The sequence below is a fragment of the Falco naumanni genome, chromosome Z (assembly GCF_017639655.2).
Source record: "Falco naumanni isolate bFalNau1 chromosome Z, bFalNau1.pat, whole genome shotgun sequence".
Classification (NCBI taxonomy): Eukaryota; Metazoa; Chordata; class Aves; order Falconiformes; family Falconidae; genus Falco; species Falco naumanni.
Genome location: NC_054080.1, coordinates 18,322,393 through 18,339,600, shown reverse-complemented (window position 1 = coordinate 18,339,600; position 17,208 = coordinate 18,322,393). Strand labels below are relative to the sequence as shown.

At 39.5% G+C, this 17,208-nt stretch overlaps 1 protein-coding gene across 5 annotated transcripts in view; it reads left to right on the top strand.

Moving 5' to 3' along the window:
- The window catches only part of BDP1 (B double prime 1, subunit of RNA polymerase III transcription initiation factor IIIB), a 54,619-nt gene that overhangs the window by 25,202 nt on the left and 12,209 nt on the right, over window positions 1–17,208 (top strand). For all 5 annotated transcript variants that reach the window (XM_040579271.1, XM_040579273.1, XM_040579270.1 and 2 more), the window contains exons 22-34: window positions 214–415; window positions 1,733–1,845; window positions 2,554–2,770; window positions 3,271–3,389; window positions 5,959–6,175; window positions 7,222–7,439; window positions 8,404–8,797; window positions 11,906–12,022; window positions 12,304–12,340; window positions 14,117–14,200; window positions 14,842–15,073; window positions 15,889–16,046; window positions 16,707–16,848. In XM_040579271.1, the coding sequence (XP_040435205.1) occupies window positions 214–415; window positions 1,733–1,845; window positions 2,554–2,770; window positions 3,271–3,389; window positions 5,959–6,175; window positions 7,222–7,439; window positions 8,404–8,797; window positions 11,906–12,022; window positions 12,304–12,340; window positions 14,117–14,200; window positions 14,842–15,073; window positions 15,889–16,046; window positions 16,707–16,848 (2,250 nt within the window). The remainder of the gene's footprint in view (window positions 1–213; window positions 416–1,732; window positions 1,846–2,553; window positions 2,771–3,270; window positions 3,390–5,958; window positions 6,176–7,221; window positions 7,440–8,403; window positions 8,798–11,905; window positions 12,023–12,303; window positions 12,341–14,116; window positions 14,201–14,841; window positions 15,074–15,888; window positions 16,047–16,706; window positions 16,849–17,208) is intronic.

Sequence of the window (17,208 nt, the reverse complement as noted above, 5' to 3'; positions counted from 1 at the left end):
TTGTGGAAGTAGTTATGAGACCAGTGCTTTGAAATTTTTGCTGAAAGTTTTGTGTTTGGGATTTAAATTTAGCAGAACTTTACATTTACATGGTTTCTTTTTAAAAACTCAGCTGTTTTTTAATATATAAATATAATTAACCTGTGTTTGCTAATGGCATGCTTTTGTATTAAGTTTCAGATTTTTTTTTTCTGTCTGACTTTGCATTGATAGCAAAAATACCACTGAAGATGAAAGTAAGCAAACACCTCTTCAACCTGTCCAGCTAGTGAGGAGTAGATTTCAGAAGTACAAGCCAAGCTTCGTAAGAGCTGTTGGAAAGAAGGAGTTACAAATATCAGAAAATGAGAGGGAGAAAAATCCTGAAGCAGAGCAGTTGGTATTGCAAAAAGATGAGTTCACCAATTCTGTCATAGTAAGTCTTATCAAGAATAAGCACTTCACCTTCAAAAGTATGGTTCCAAGTTGCATGTTCTATTTTATGAAATTAAATTAGAACATTTAGTTGCATTCTATGAAGCTGAGATGCCATACTAGATGAAAAAAAAATCACTGAACCCTGATACGTTGAGGTATTGCAGATATGAAATCAATGAAGTCTATAACTTGTACTGTTAATGACTTCTGGAAAATCAGGATCTGATTTTGATTGCGTTGCGTGATAGAAAAAAGGATTATGCACATTTAATGTGAACTCTAGAATAAAAATGTGGTTTATATTGCAATACATAACAATTAGCTTTTTCGCTTATTTTATCTTTCCTGTTTGGATGTATCAAGTCTGTGTTGAGAAATCTGGTACAAAGTATCAAGAGAAGGCAGAGGAGATAGCTATTTTTCTGTTAAAAAAATAAGGTCTTATTAATCTGGTAAGTTTTGACTGGCTTCAACACTACATTGCCTGACACTCCTCTCCTTTACACAGGTAAATTGAATCATTCACCCACACTGTGTATCCCCACAAATACTTTACTAGGCACTGTGAAAGGTATTGAAATCCTTGAAAGCCATTATAGTATGATGAACCTTGTAACCATTTTGTGGGGTGCTCATGATTCACGTCATGGATGTAGGCATGTCTGCATAGACTTGCCTTAGATCCCAAACATAGCTGAGCTTCGTAAGAGTGACTCATTTTTTGGAGTGGTTATAGCTGGTTTTGTTCTTGAACCTGTGTAGAGCTAGCTGGGGTTACTTGTGTGCTGTGTTCCCTGAGAGGAGCAGGAGTGCACTGCGTCTGTAGTCTCCCTCAGTGCCACAGTGTCAGCTCACCCCAGCTGAGGTATTCGCTTGCGTTTCAGCTTTGGCTGTTCTAGACCTGTGGCACGCAGACCGTGCACGTGCGTCTGCTCTCTGCTGTGCATATCTGTAGAACCACAGCAGGCCTGATGCTCCTGTGTACTAATAAAGCTGTCACAGACCTGAAGTGATGAGGGGGTGTGTTTGCGTAGCTTCTTTGTGGAACCAGTGTGGCAAATACAGAAGTAAAACTAATAAGGCCTGGGTATGAGGTTATCTTTATAATGGCCTGGAGGTGCCTGTGGTGTGCTTTACAACGTCCAGTTTTCAAAGGTTTTTCCACTTGAGAAAGTATTTTGTTTCGATTCTTTTCTTGATTGAGATTGGGAAAGATAGCACAGGGAGCTGTAGTTTAATTTTTTTTATAAATTACACATCTGTTTTTAAAACTTGCTTGATTCTCTTCATGCTTTTTTTTTATTGCAAATTAAAGGATGAAAATGAAGCTAGATTGTGTCAAGCAAATGTACTGAGCAAAGAGGAGCAGGAACAAGAAGTGCCTCAGGTGCCTTGTATCTCTGAAGACACGCTGTGCAAACAAAACAGGTGAGGTTAGTTTAACAAAATCACATTTGAAAAGCTTTCATCTGGTGCATAATGAGATACCTTTGCAAGTGTCAATTCTTTTGTTCCTTGTTACTTGTCTTTCCTCAGTGTTTAATTTTCAATGCCTACAGGCAGTTTCTTCCCATGTTTTCAGAGCACATTTTAAGTTGAGGTGAACTGCTTGTCATTGTTTATCTGGTACATAATTGATCTGTATGAACTCATAGCTCTTTTTGACCAAGGTTTTCTTTTATTGTGTTTGTATTTGCATATACAGTGATCATACCTGTAACACATAAATTTTGAAAATTGTCAGAGATCTGTCTTTCATTGATCCCACTGTGCTGTTATATTTTATTGCTACTTTTCTTAAGATAAGATCTTAAGTACATATTAGACTGCAGATACTTTGATGCTGGTATGGTTAGCAATACAAATTTTTTTATTGATGTTAAAAATACCTTGGCAATGAAATCTGTTAATCCTTCTCTCATGTTAAACCATAACTGCCCTGAATGAGAAACATATATTTGAGAAAAGACCATTTTGTTTACAATCAAGAAAATTATATCAGTCTCTAACCCTCTTGTGTAAGTGTTGATTCAGAACTTAATGAACGTAGAATTGCTTTTTTTCCCCTCCCAACGAAGCGCAGTAACATAATTTTTTTGTTTGTGTTTTATTTTTTGTTTGCTTTAAATTCACTAGTGCTGAAAAATCCATTTCCCAAGAAGGCAAACTGGGTGCTCTGAAACCAGGACAATTCATAAGGCGTGGATGTCAGAGAACTAGACCAAACCTAGAAAGAGAATGTAGTGAAAAATCTCTAGTGGCACAACATCTTGGTGCTTCAGTTGAAGAAGAAGCTAATAAAGGAGAGAATCTGCTTGTGGCTGAAGAATCTGAGGAGCCTCTTTCCTCAAAAGTAAGAATTCTGTTCAGATATTTCTGACTATACTTTCTGGTGCTTGGTCTAGCACTGACTGTTCTTAAGTCATCTAAACAAGCTTGTTTAAAATGCATAAATTAATTTTGGACTAGTAAGAATTACATTATTGTTTAATATGAGGTCTTCTAAAATTCTGTTTAATGACACATTGATAATATATAGACTTCTGTTAGCAAATCTAAAGGCTTCACTTAAACTTTGAAATTTTAGTCATGCTCATGATACATTAATTGTTACCTGTATGCCATATTTCTGTTTCTGGGTTTCTTCTGAACGCCTTGGTGGTTGTTCGTGGAAGACTATATTGGTTACAGTATCTGTTTTTATTAGATAAATACCTTCTCTAAAGGAGCAAAGAACAGTGATGGGTGCCATAAACTACTTTGAAGTTTTTAAGTGATGTTTTGTCTCAGCTTTATTTAACAGGTGATGTATTTTGTGCTAATATTGTTGGGGTTTTTTTTCTCAAATCCTAGGAAGATACGGAAGTATTGTTTGTGGGGAATTTGGCCAAGAATGACAATATAGACATAAATCTAGAACAAGATCATCTATCTACAGATGCTGTAGGAGACATTCAGGATACCACAGAAAGGTAAAGTTAGCTGTTGACAAAGGAAAAAAAGCTCTTTAAAAACTTTGTGTATTTGTCCAGTTGTTTTCATACAGCACTTGCTTTTTGAAGTGTGGGCTCTGAGCTGTACTGGTTGTTATATGCTACATGTTGTGAAGGTCACTAGGTGGCATTCTGAAGTAATGTAAGAGTTAGCAGAATTTTTCTCAAGGCTGTTTTCCATTATAGAAGATACTTTTCAGGTGAGAGCAGAAGAAAGTAGTTAGAGTTTAGCTGTCTGAATTTCTCAGTAATACATTATTAGGGTACCATGCACTACAAATGTGGACCATTGAAAGGAAGACTGAGCATTGTCATTTGCACTCACTTGTAATTGGGACATGGTAGGTACAGTAACATAAAATGAACTTGCTTTCTAAGAAGTATTCTGTGTCTTCTTTCGAGCAGGAGAAATTCATGCAATGATGTGCAGTGTCCTGGTTCTTTGGAGGGGATGCTGTTTATGTACATCAGTGTGAGACAGATAGTGCCATTTACAATGTAACTGTTCTGGGTTATGTTGTAAGCTGACAAACAGCCTCAAATCAATTTACTTTTGCTCTTTTCTAAAATTAGCTTCTGGTTCCCATCTGTCTCTGCACCTGTGCTTAAAATGTCTTCCAAAACTTACACTGAAATCCCAGAGTCTCTGTGCTAACAAAACAGGGGCATTCCCTTACAGTCATTTTAGTTTCTGTGATGGTGGAATTTCACAGAATGGCTGAGTGTTGGAAGGCCCCTGTGCAGGTCATCTGGTCCATCCTCCCAGCTCAAGCAGGGCCATCTACAGCTGGTTGCCCAATACCATGTCCAGGCAGCTTCTGAATATTGCCAAGGACGGAGACTCCACAGTCTCTCTGGGCAACCTGTCCCAGTGTTTGCTCACCCTCACAGTGAAATAGTATTCCCTGATGTTCAGAAGCAATCTCCTCTGTTTCATTTATGTCTGTTGCCTCTTGCTGTGTCACTGGGCACCACTGGAAAGAGCCTGGCTCTGTCTACCTTTACACCTTCCCTTTAGGTGTTTATATACATTGGTGAGATTTCTTCATCCATCCCCATCAGGCTTTCTGTTTCTCCATGCTGAACTGTCCCAACTCTTTTCAGCCTTTCGTCATAGGAGAGATGCTTCAGTCCCTTTACTTTTGATAGTCCTTTTCTGGACTCTATCCAGTATGTCTGTGTCTCTTTTGTGACCAGTTCTTGGTGCTCCAGTACAGTAACTCCAGGTGTGGCTTCACTGTCACTGAATAGAGGGGAAGTATCATGTCCCTCAACCTCTGGCTTCTCCTAATTAGGATGCTTCTCCTAATGCAGCCCAGGATACCATTAGCTTTCTTTGATGAAGGCCACATTGCTGGCTCATGTTCATCTTTGTGTCCACCAGGATGCCCAGGTCCTTTTCGGCAAGCTGCTTTCCATCTGGGTGGCCCTCAACATGTACTGGTGCCTGAGGTTGTTCCTCCCCAAGTGCAGGACTTTGCACTTCCCTTTGTTGAACTTCATGAGGTTCCTGTCAGCCCATTTCTCTAGCCTGTCCAAGTCTCTCTGGTTGGCAGCGTGACCCTCTGGTGTATTGGCCACCCTCCTCCCAGTTCTGTCTCATCTGTGAATTTGCTGAGAGCATACCCTGCCTCATCATCCAGATCGTTATCATTAATGTTGAACAGGATTGGACACTGTATTGGCCCCATAGGGTACACTCCTAGTTACTGGCTTCCAGCTAGATTGTGCCACTGATCGCAGACCTCTGAGCGTGGCCATTCAGTCAGTTTACAGTGCATCTCCTTGTCTGCTCATCTAGCCTACACTTCATCAGCTCCCCTATGAGGCTGTTAGGGGAGACAGTCTTAGAAGCCTTCCTGAAGTCGAGGTAGACACTATCTACTGCTTTCCCTTCATCTGTCGAGCCAGTTGTTTCATTGTAAAGGGTAATCAAATCGGTTGTGACTTCTGCATGAGAATCCATGCTGACTATTCCAAGCCACCTTCTTGTTTTCTGTGTGTCTGGAAGTGGTTTCCAGGATTAGTTGTTCCATCACCTTTCCAGGGACTGAGGTGAGGCTGAGTGGCCTGTAGTTCCCTGGATCCTTCTTCTTGCCCTTTCCCAAGACATCAGTTTCAAAGCCCAAGATTTCAGTCTTACTGGTCTGAATGTGCTTGAACAGATCTAAGAATTTCATCCTGTTTAAAAGCGGTATCAAGTTAAGCACTAGAACTAATGATTATAATGTTCCTGTGGTTGCTTAATTTTGGGGACCTGTGGTGGTATTGCTGAAACTTTCTGCTATACCTGACAATGTTGTTTTCATTCCAAAAGACTTGTCCAAAAGTAATCAGAAATGTCTGCTACTGCAGAAAAGCAAAATTATCTCCTTTATGCATTGTTTTTTCTTCCTTTATGTTTTTTTAAACTTCATGAACTAAAAAGATAAAAATGCAGAACACTTAAGTTCATTTCTAGCTGGAAGTTACTAAATAGTTGATATAAGTCAAGGCTAAGTATATTTTGTAGTTCCTGAGAAGTAAAAGTTGAAAACTATTTTCCTAGGTCCAATGTTAAATTAAGTTCTGGAGAAGAAAGTAAACAGAGTGACACAAAACATTTTTATGAAGCGGGAAAACCCCACTGGAACCCAAGGCCAAACCTAGAGAGAGTTACCAGAAAAAGAGATTATCCTGAAGAAGGTGAAAACAGAGAAGAGGGCAATGCTGGCAACAGAAGTGCAGAAGTGTGTTTGGTGTCAGAAAAAACAGGTTTATCGTTGGTAAGTACTGATCATGCGTTTTGAGCCACTTTGTGCCTCAGTTCTTGTATTGAAGCTCTCTGAACCATAGGTGGCAGCATAGAAACCCACTATATGGCTGAGAAAGGTTAATGTGGTTCTTTCTTTTTCTTTTTAATTCACTATTGCAAATGATGCTGAATAAATGGACTTGGAGTTTAAAAACTGGAATATTTAATATACACTGGTGTCTTACGTTTAACAGTTTATATAGTCAGAAGTCTGCATTATCATGAACACGTACTAACACTGTTACCAGTTAATTTAATGTCTATTATTCATTAAAAAATGAAAATTAAGGCAGCTCTCTAACATGAGATACTATGTAAAATCCATGTCAGTATACTTATAAGTCGAAAGGTATGTGAACAAAGTTCAGGCGTTTTTCTGCTTAAACTTGCTCAACAGACCTAACCTAGCCCAGACTACTTCCTTCTCTGTCTAAAGTTGTGACACCTCAACCAAGTTAATCTGGTGCTCCTTGTTCTCTAGGTGGATCACTAAAATCTTTCAATTAACGTATTATTTTAGCCAAGTATCCATAGTTGACAGAACTGTGCTTGCTGATGTTTTTTATGTTCTGTGATACATTTCTCTGTGTGTCTGTTTTTAATAATACTTAAACGCTGTTCTGTAAACTAGGGTAGTTTTTTCTTCCTAGTTTGTTCCCAGGGCATAAAAAATAATTTTCCCATCCCTTAAATTGTTCTTTAAATGAATAATTTTTTGAAACTACCTATTAATCTTTCCAGCTTCTGAAGAGTTGCTGTGCTTGATAAATTGAGCATGGCCTTAGTCTATTAACTAGCAGCAGCACTAGGAACTCAGGCATCATAGATAATACCATCTAATGATGCTTCTGCTGTCGAGCCTGAAATTAAAAAGGAGAAGAATGTTCTAAGCTATCAGAGATGACAGCTGAGCATGTTTTCAAGAACCTCAAACTTAGTCCTTTGAATCTTTTTGTTGCCAAAACCAGTTAAAAATGTTTGGGACTTAATATGGTAGTAATTGTCTTCTCTGTTCAGCAAAGCTCTAGTAACATAGTGGAAGCTGCATCCTTCTCAGAGGCTACAAGAAAACACAATTTTACAGACTCTGGTGAAGAAACATCTTGTAAAAGAATCAGGCAGGATAGTAGACTCCAGTCTTCAGAAAGATCAGCAGAGGGTGAGACTCAAATAGAACAAGAAGATGATTTTCAGCTTTCTACCTCTCAGAAAAAAGATTCAGACAATCTCACAAGGTAAAACAACTAATTTTGGCCTGTAAGCTCAACTGGTAGGTTTTGGTTTCTGTTTTAAAAACTTAATCATTAGCCATAGTTCTGCAATGTGTTATGTGACTGCATGCAAGATGTTAGTCCTTGTGTCTGCTATCTGAAGATATCTTACCGTGCCCTGCAGTCTCATAAAATGAACACAGCCAGCACTCCCACCAGCCCATCCCAGGGTTCACCTTTGGTTTCAACAGAAATTCCTGATTTTAAAGGGAGGACCTTGAAGTACCTATGGTGGGGGGCACAGGGGTTGTGGAATTAACCTAAACAGAAACTTTGTGCTGGAAGTGTCCTCTGCTGCTGTTTGTTTCCCTCTCTGCCAGTTTATCAAGGAGAATGTTTTTTGGGGGAAGCTTAGAATTACTTTCGGTACGCAGAGTGGTTGTGCACATCATTTTGAGGAGGGAAAAGTAAGCCACTGATTATTGAAGTGATTGCTGTCTGAGAAACCGGGGCAGATAATTAGTTATCATCTAACAGTTCTAGTTTCTAGACAGTAGTCTGATCAACTAAACTATCGTAGTTTGGGGCTTCCGGTATAGCTGTAGCAAAAGAGAACTGGAAATGCTTCCATGCTGCAAAAAGCATGTGATTTCCACATCCCTCCATATTAAAGTTAATTCAGCCTAACCATTAGAATTAATTAATTCTAATCAAAGAATTCTGTATTTTGTAAATTTGATTGTGCAGTTTTCCAACACTGTGAAACTGCTCAATACACATTTACCATCAGTACTTTGTGCATACATGAAGAAATTAGGATTTCTGATTAAATGGCATGTGGATGCATTTTTGTCACTATACATTAGGAAGTAAATAGGTTGTATTGTTGGTCACAATGATCAGGTTTTATTCGTTGATTTTTTAATTTTATTTTTGGAACATCTTGGACTTAATTGCTTTTTAATCATGCTTTTGTTCTGTTTTTCAGAAGGCAGTCCAAAAGGTCATCAAAATGGGTAGAGCTGCCAAAGCATGTCTCAGAGCTAAGAACTGCTGCTGCTTCTGCCTCTGAATGTGAGGCTGATTGCAGTGAGAAGGGGAATCAAAGGCAAGAAGTTAAACTGAGTGCTCCTAGAGGCAAAAGTTTGACAATTACACATAGAAAGAAATCTGTCAAGGAGCACAGAAGTTCAAAGACAACCTTGGTGACCCTCTGGGCTTCTCAAGAAGAGGAGGAGGAGGAGGAGGCAGATGACTTTGAGCCTGAAAATGAAGATGAATGCTTTCCACCAGAGGAAGTAAACAAAGCTCCAGTATTTGTTCCTATAGGTCTTCGATCTCCAGAACCTGTTCCTGTTCAGATAGAGGAAACCATGGAGGAGGTATCATGTAGCTGGGTTCTGCATACGTACCTTTGTTTTGTTTGTTTATACAGCTTTTACCATAATTGCATCTCCAAGTACTTGAATTTTGTCACAATTTAGTCTGATCCATTAAGAATGGTGTTGAGAGTAGCAGGGATGTTACTTGGCACATATATTTGGTTTTGAATGGAATACTACCTCAGCTGAAGGTCCAGTTATGTTTACAAACTGTATATAGGTCTGCAGGGTGCTCACCAGTTTGTTTATTGGGAGTGGATGTAGGCATAGATTACCACGCGTACTACATGTTTTAAGGCCCAGTGTGGAACAAATGGAGCGTTTCAGTTTTACATTTGAGTGTTAGGAAATGAGAGAATAAGGGATATGTTTATGTATGTGGAGCACCCCTCACTAAGAAGCTTCAGCTGTGTGGTGGGCTGACCTGAGCAGCAGCCAGGCATACGTGCAGCCGCTTGCTCACTTTCCTGTCCTGTGAGACAAGGAGGAAACAGAAGGAGGGTAAGACTCATGGTTTAATACAAAGACAGTTTAACAGGTGAAGCAAAAGCTGCCTGTGAAAGCAAAGCAAAATAAGGAATCATATCATAGCGAATATCCGTTTGTTCAGGTTGAGTCAACTGTGCCAGCTGTGTGCTCTCTTGTCCTCTTGCCCAGCCCAGCCTACTTGCTGGGGCAAAGAGTAGGAAAACACAAGCTTTGGCGTTGTTGTTGCTGAACACTGCTTGTACAAAAACACTGGTTTGATATCAACAGCGTTGTAGTCATAAATCCAAAACACAGCAGCATGTAGGCTACTATGAAGAAAATTATCTTCATCCCAGCCACACCCAGTACAATCTTCACCCTTTATTTCATACCATTTGTAACATGCTCATGTCCTACACTATACAGTACATCCTTATTAACCACAACTTCTCCTCCTGTCCTTTGATATATACATGGATATTATTCCCTTGGTCTGTGAGCCACCCCCTTAAAATGTCTGTCAAATGTTCTTTGAGCGATTTAGTCCATGACTTGGGCTCTGTATATTACATGGTTGCTCAGGAGAGGCAGCATGTTGTGTTGAGTTTTTGGGCACCAAAGCCAGCTCAAGTTGATCACTGCTGCACTTGCCTGGTTTCTTGTGAGGCTTGTCTTCCCTCAATTCATGTTGTACTTACTAGAGCATACAACTCAGATAATGGGTTTAAAAAAATTTAAATGTATATCCATTAAAATCTCCAGCCCTTGTCCTTTTGGTTCAGGCTGTAGAGTTTGATATGGCAACACACTCCACTCCTTTTCAGTGTTCCAGGGTGGGTCCTCCATGGGCTGCAGTCCAATTGGGGATGTTCCTACTTTGCTAAGTCTATGGGCCTCAGTCCCTGCTGCTGTCCATGAGAGACCATCCATACTTTTGTCAGGGGTTTTTTTGTGTTATTTTTTTTCTCCCGCAAAAGCTATGCATTTTGACTCTTCCATAGACCTCTTGCAGAGTTGGAAACTTTAAGCCTAGGGTACAGGCCTATGTTTTAATTGTATTCTTAGACTAGTATAAAACTTGAGACTATAAGACTATAACAAGACTTGGTATCATATCTATTAAGACCAGTCACTAGAGAGGAACTGGCACACTTTTCTGTCATCAGGGAACTTGTTGAGCTTTGGTATCAGTGGACTCTGTTCAAGGCCTTGAAAGGCATTGTGCTTATTTAGACATTTTTCTGGTCCTGTCCCCGCCCCCCCCCCCCCCCCCCCCCCCCCCCCCCGCTATTGTTCAGTGTGACAACTTTGGGGTTTTTTTGTCCCTTCTAGCCTGTTTTATCTCAGTGCTGTGTCTTCACAGCTCTTTTTTCTTACACATTCCCCCCCCCTTCCAAATCTGTTTATCTGACCTGTTCCATTCATGCCTCAGATCTTTGTCTCATGCCTCAGATCTTTGTCACTACCTCTTTCCATTCACTCCAGTTCTTCCTTGATACTACCAGTCATCTTCCTCTTTTCTCCCATTGAAATTCTGCTTTTTTGTCTACTGAATTAATCACACTGTCTCTCTTCTATGGGTGAAACAGCAATAGAATTGAAAGCTCAGTCAAAGCACTAGATGGAAGCTCTAGACCAGGGGTCCTCAAACTGTTTAACCAGGGGCCGGCGCGGATGCAGTGGCAGGCAGCCATCTGCGGCTGCTTGGTTTCCCACCCAACCCCTGGCGGGGGGGGGGCGGGGGGGTTCTGTAAATACCGGGGGCCGGATTGAGGACCCTGGGGGGCCGTATCCAGCCTGCGGGCCATAGTTTGAGGACCCCTGCTCTAGAACAATAATGGACAACTAAGTTGCTTCACAGAAAGTTTTGCTGAATCCCTTAATTTCAAAGATGTGGAATATGTTATGTGTGGGGACGATCCTCATGTTTCCTGCTTTAACGCACAGGAGCCATGAGTACTACTAAGGGATATGGTTAGATACCTGAGGACTCAGCTGTTACCAAATTTAAATAGATCAGTTGGAAAGTATCTGTAAAAGTGCAAGCCTTTGAAAGCTACCCAGATTGAGCAGTGCTTTTCCTAAGAACCTCATCAGTAATATTGTAACCTTTCTGCCAAAGTTGAAGTCCTCGTTTCTGAAAATGTCAAGTGTCTGAAGTTCTAAATGAAAAGACGGTGTTAAAGAAGAAAAAAAAATTACAGGTAAAATGGTGGATGGGTAGGTGTCTTCGTGTGGGAGTGTGTATTCCCTCCTCTTACTTTGGTAAAAGGCTGAACTGTTTTTCCTTCCTGCAGACTTAAAAAGCAGAAAAAGTGTGAAAATTTAACAAAACACAGTTGAGGTAAATAGCCACCATGAAAGAGCTCAGCCACATAACTTAGTCTGGTAGAGTAGTAACCAACTAGAAACAAGGTCTTAGGTTGTCTCATGCTTCTATTTAGTTAGAAGCAGCACTACTATTTCTGCCTCCAGTTCATACAACTGCTGCCGCCTTAAAGCAGAAAGTATGTAATATAAGACTTGATTTTGGGTAAGTGTTCAAGATCTGATAAGTATGTGTGACTTAAAAAAATTTGCATTTGACAGATTTTCTTTTGGGGCTGATGAACTTAAATACTTTTAAAATTATTTTTACAGCTGGAAATATCTGTGAATATACCAGATGTGCAGGTGGCTACTGATGTTGAAAGTCTCTCTCATGCATCTGTCCAGCCAATGGTACAGAGGGAGGAAAAAGTAAACACCTTAACATCAGTAAGAATTTTGTTTGTTTGTTTCATGGCACATACAAAGCTATGTCAACAGTGTCTGCCATTTCTGCTTCTAACAGTATAGCTTAATAGGCTCTTACTTGTCCCACACAGATATGAGGGACACAGCTATGGGAAAGCTATGTGAGTAAATATTGCTAGCCTTTAAAATGCTCTTTCAAAGCCAGGGTAACCTTTGGGCAGAGCACTTGCCCATAAGCATTAAGTTAAAATTTTGGAGTCATTTTATATGGAACTTTGATATTGTTTTTCTTTTTATTTAAGGAAACAACCATACATGAAAATCCAGAGGTGGACAAAGGTAGATATGAAACAATCTTGTTCATATCTTTCCCGTTAACTTGCTACCAATATGTAGTTATTCTTGCTAGAAGTTTATATACCTTATAAAAAACACCTGCTCTTGCGATGCTGGATGCTTTTATGTTTGGAGAAAGTTAAACAATTTTTTTCTTACTGTTCTCTATCAGTAGTCTTCTACTGCTCTCTGTCAAGTATTGCAAGGTTCTGTTTCCCAGGGTCAGAATGTGTCTTTTGTATAGCCTATCGCTTTCCCATGCTGGTTAGTTGTACCAGAAGAGGAAACTTTGCAAGTGCTTTCTTGATGTGTGACTGTGTGATACAGAGAGTGGGCAGATTCATAGCTTTGTCAACAATGTGGTCTCCGACTTAGATGTCCTCAACTGGTAAAAAAGCAGGTGTGACAGACTGTGATCCCAGTTTTACAGAAGCAAATATCCTTTCCATGTGAGATGGTACAACTCTTACAGGTCTACTAATTTTTAGAATAACTTTCATTTCTAAATTTAAATACATCTTCCTAGGATGTAGCCCACTGAAAATTGAGTGAGCTACTGTCTCAGATGAAGGAGGGGAAGTCTGCTTTGTTCTTTCAGTTTATTTCAGTACAATAGCTTTGGAGACTGGAAATGTTTTGTTGGATGTGACCAGTTAGTGATAGGCAAAGGGATGTATTCTGGATAAAGATTAGCAAGCGGGAGTCTAAACTTGGGATATGGATCAACACTATATAGGTTATGGATTTCTGTGATTAAACTGTTAGCTCTTTCTTTCCCATTTATGGTGGGCTGACCTTGACTAGCTGCGAGATGCCCACCCAGCTGCTCTCCCACTCCTCTTCCTCATCAGGATGAAGGGAGAAAACAAAATGGAAAAGCTCCTGGGTTGAGATAAAGATAAGGAGATCACAAATCAAAACAGGCTCAACTTGGGGAAAACTCTATTTAATCTGTTGCTAAACAAAATAGAGTAGGATGGTGAGAAACAAAGACAAAAATCCCTCCCCATCTTTGCAGGCTCAACTTCATGCCTTTGTTTCCCACTCCTCTGCCTCCACCCCACAAGTGGTGCAGGGGGGTGGGGAGTAGCAGTTGTGGTCACTTCCTAACGCTTCATCTCTGCTGCTTCTTATTCCTCATGCTTTTCCCCTGTTCCACTGTGGGGCCCTTCCTATGGGGTACAATCCTTCAGGATAATTCTGCTCCACCATGAGTCCTCTACAGGGCGCAGTTGCTTTAGGGAGTATCTACCTGCTCCACCAAGGTGTCCTTCATAGGTTGCAGGGGAATCTCCGCTCCTGCACATGGAGCACCTCTTCCTCCTCCTTCCTTATCAACCTTGGTGTTTGCAGGGTTGTTTCTGACACTTTTCCCCCTCGCCTTTCACTGCTCTGCAACATTCTTCCCTTTCTTAGATACATTTCCCAAAGGTGACACTTTCTTGGCTGACAGGCTCAGCTGTGTCCTGTGATGGGTCAGTTAGAGCTGGCTGTGTCCAAGGTAGCCCCTGCTGCTGCCAACACCTTGCCACCTTACCCAGTACACAATTAAAGGGAATAATGTTGCTGCTCAGTGTTTTTACATAGTTTTTGTAGTTTGTATTTAGTGGATGAAAGTTGCTGTCTTGTCAACAAGCATCTTGATCTATGAATGGCAACGATTTAAAAAAATACATACTCCACTGTATTGATGGTAGTGCCAAATGCTTTTTGGATATCAGTAAGTGGATTTCTTGTTAATGTGGTTTTGACTTTTAATGTTTGTTAACAACTTTGCAGGAATTAATGATGGAAGCGCTGAAGCTGCCATGACTTTACTTGCAATGGGTGATCCAATGTTCCAGTTAAAAACAAGCGCTGAAGGTATGATCTGATTTATGGGACAAAGCTTTGCTTGTACTTTCTGGGCCCACCTAAGAAGGGATGGAGCAGTGGCTGCAAAACTCTTCCGTATGCTGCTGCGTAGTAGGAGGTCAAAAGACTTTTATGCTTTTAGTCCTGCTGATGGTAATGCATAGTCAAACTAGGCGGTGCAGGTTGGCTGGAAAAAGTAAGGCACCTTACTCGGTGCTGTCAACTGCATCACTGTGCTAGAAAGATGTTTCTGAGACCTGTTTTAGGATGGACATGTTTGAATTAACCTAGTCACATAGATTGGACAGAAGAAAGGAATTGGGCTTAAATAACCATAACTCAGGCCTTTAATGTGAAGCATAGCTTTTTATCACCTAACTAGCTACAACCTGAAATTACCTGGGTTTACTTTAGTTTTTAATGGACTTATTTAGAATTTATTATCTGCTTTCATTGGCTGAATGTTACATTCTTACTATCAAAAGTGTGATCCTAGGACTGCATTTACCTGGGTTTGAGTTTGCATCGTTGGATAACACAGACTTTGTGAAATGAGGTTTGAAGCTGAACATGTGTAAAATAGCTTTATGTACATGCCAAACTGAGTCTTTTAAATTGTGCTTTTCTATTCTGTTTATTGTTCTAACCAGAATGGACACACATCTTACCCACTCAAGATGAGTTGGACATGGCCAGTAGCCTTATAACCCATGCCTACTCCAAACAAAATACAACTTCTAGTCAGTATTTACTGTCTTCAGACACTTCTACCAAGGAATTGGTCCCACCTGAGAATGGAAGCAGCATTAATCTAGAGGATCAAAGCACTGGCACAAGAATAGATGTTGAAGAATATTTTGAGAAAAATGCTACAGATAACAGGTTAAATTACTACTTCATTTTCTTTAGGGAGAGAGATCCTCTGACACTGCTTAGTTTTGCTAGGTTATTTCCGGTATTTTTATTGAATTGCAAGCAGTCTTGCTTTACCAAACATTTCTCAGTTTATGTAATTTTGTATGTAATCTGGAAAACCCCTCTTATCTTTCTTTTATGACTTTTGTGAAGTGTTGGTGTATAATATTGGGGATGTAGAACTTGTTCTTCACTCCTGAAGTTGTTTACCCTGGTGAGGGAGAAAGTAATATTCAGACTTAGTTGGTATGGATCACTGTTAATTACCAAGCTGATTTTCCCAAAGTACTTTACAGCTAATTAAGCCAAGGCAAATTGCTTAAGTGTCACTGCTACTGTGGGATGCAGATCAAAGATTCAGAACAAAGGAACTGGTTGATCTATCATTATGGTTTTTAACTCTTTATGGTTTTTAACTCTCGGAAAAAATTATAGTCAAAGATACCTTAATTTAAGTCCAGTGGTTCTTTTATTATATTATTAACCAGAATTTGTTACCATGTGATGAGTGTTAAATTTCTGATCTTCTTGTACATCTTCAATATTTCAATTACTCATTTTTTTCTGTAGATAAGGAATATCCTAGTTTGCAGTATCCCTGCCTGTTCCAGTTCCCAGACGTTTTTTATTTTTGCTCTGCCAAATAGTGTTCTGTCTCTTCTATCAGCTGCAGCCTGTATTTCAGCTTTTTGTAGTCTCATTTACTCCATCTCTCTTGCCTCTTCTGCACCAACTGTCAAAAATCAAGAATATTGATGGCATTTTTCCTTTTTTACTTGCAGTGATAGCTCTTTGCCTATGGTGAATAGTATGAGACTGACAAAAGACGGACACCTGAAGCTTGAGCCAGCCTTTGGAGTATTGAGGTCAGATGAAAATGTAATTCAGAAGCCATTTAATACAAATGTACTTGTGGAACAACTAGAGCAAGTTCAAAGTGGTAAGCCTGTTTCTTATCCTAGGGTTCTGAAAATGGTTTCTTCTGATGGATTTACATTTCATCAAGAAATGAAACTAAGCTGAAAGCCTTCACTTTCTGTTCATATTCACTAATTATGCATCATCACTGTAATGTAGGGCATCCATTTATGATACAAATAAGCATACCTTTCAGTATAAAATTAAATGTAATCTGAGTAGCATGTTCTCAGTGCAGGTCTTAAATTCCCTGGAAAGCCATAAAATTACTGGACTGCCAATTACAAAAATACAGTATAATATAGTGTACTTTTTTTTTCTATTATTATTGTCTTTCCCTTTTATTAAAACCAGAATGGGAGGTATACAGAATTGTTTTAGCATTCTTTAAAACAGTTATAAAAAAAATGGTCTTCAAACTCTTAGTTACCTTCAAGTCATTGGCAAAATGCACAACATACCAAAGGCAAGATGAGATATGTGTATATTTCTTACTTATGTAAGGCATAAATATGCATCTCTATATGTAAAGCAATATTTTTAGTAATTTTGTAGTGTGTTTATATATACACATTACACATATATGCATTTTAATATAAAAAACTTCTATGTAAAAATAATATACATATATATATGCATACACACAAAATGCTATTGTGATTTTTATTCTTATATATCTTAGAGTATACAACCCTGAGAGGTACCGCAGAAATGCAGAAGGTGGAACTAGAACAGGTCAGACCAGCTGCAGGTGATTCTTCAGTTCTTCATGATTTTGCCACTAGAAGTATGGAACTTACCGAGCAAGTAGATGAAACTGAGAGGTAGGAAGAATCATCAGTTAATATTGACTTCATTCCTAAAGTCTCTTAAAATATGCAGCTGAAGTGCATGTGTAGTACATGTCTGTGATGGAAACAGTGTGCTTACAGGTAGTGTGTGTTTATGCACAGAAGTGTACAGTTTAGACTTTTTGTTTTTAAGGTTTTTCTCCTTGCATGTTGTCCTACAGCTTTTGGAGGTAAAACATCAACTTATGCTTGCTGGTTCAGAATTTAGTAATCCCTATGCTGCTTAATTGTCTCCCATGAAATTGTATGTGAAACAAAATGTTAAGGAGTTGAACAACTTGGAAATGTTAATGAGCTTGTAAGGCTTCCTGCTTGGTCATGCTTTTAGTAGTA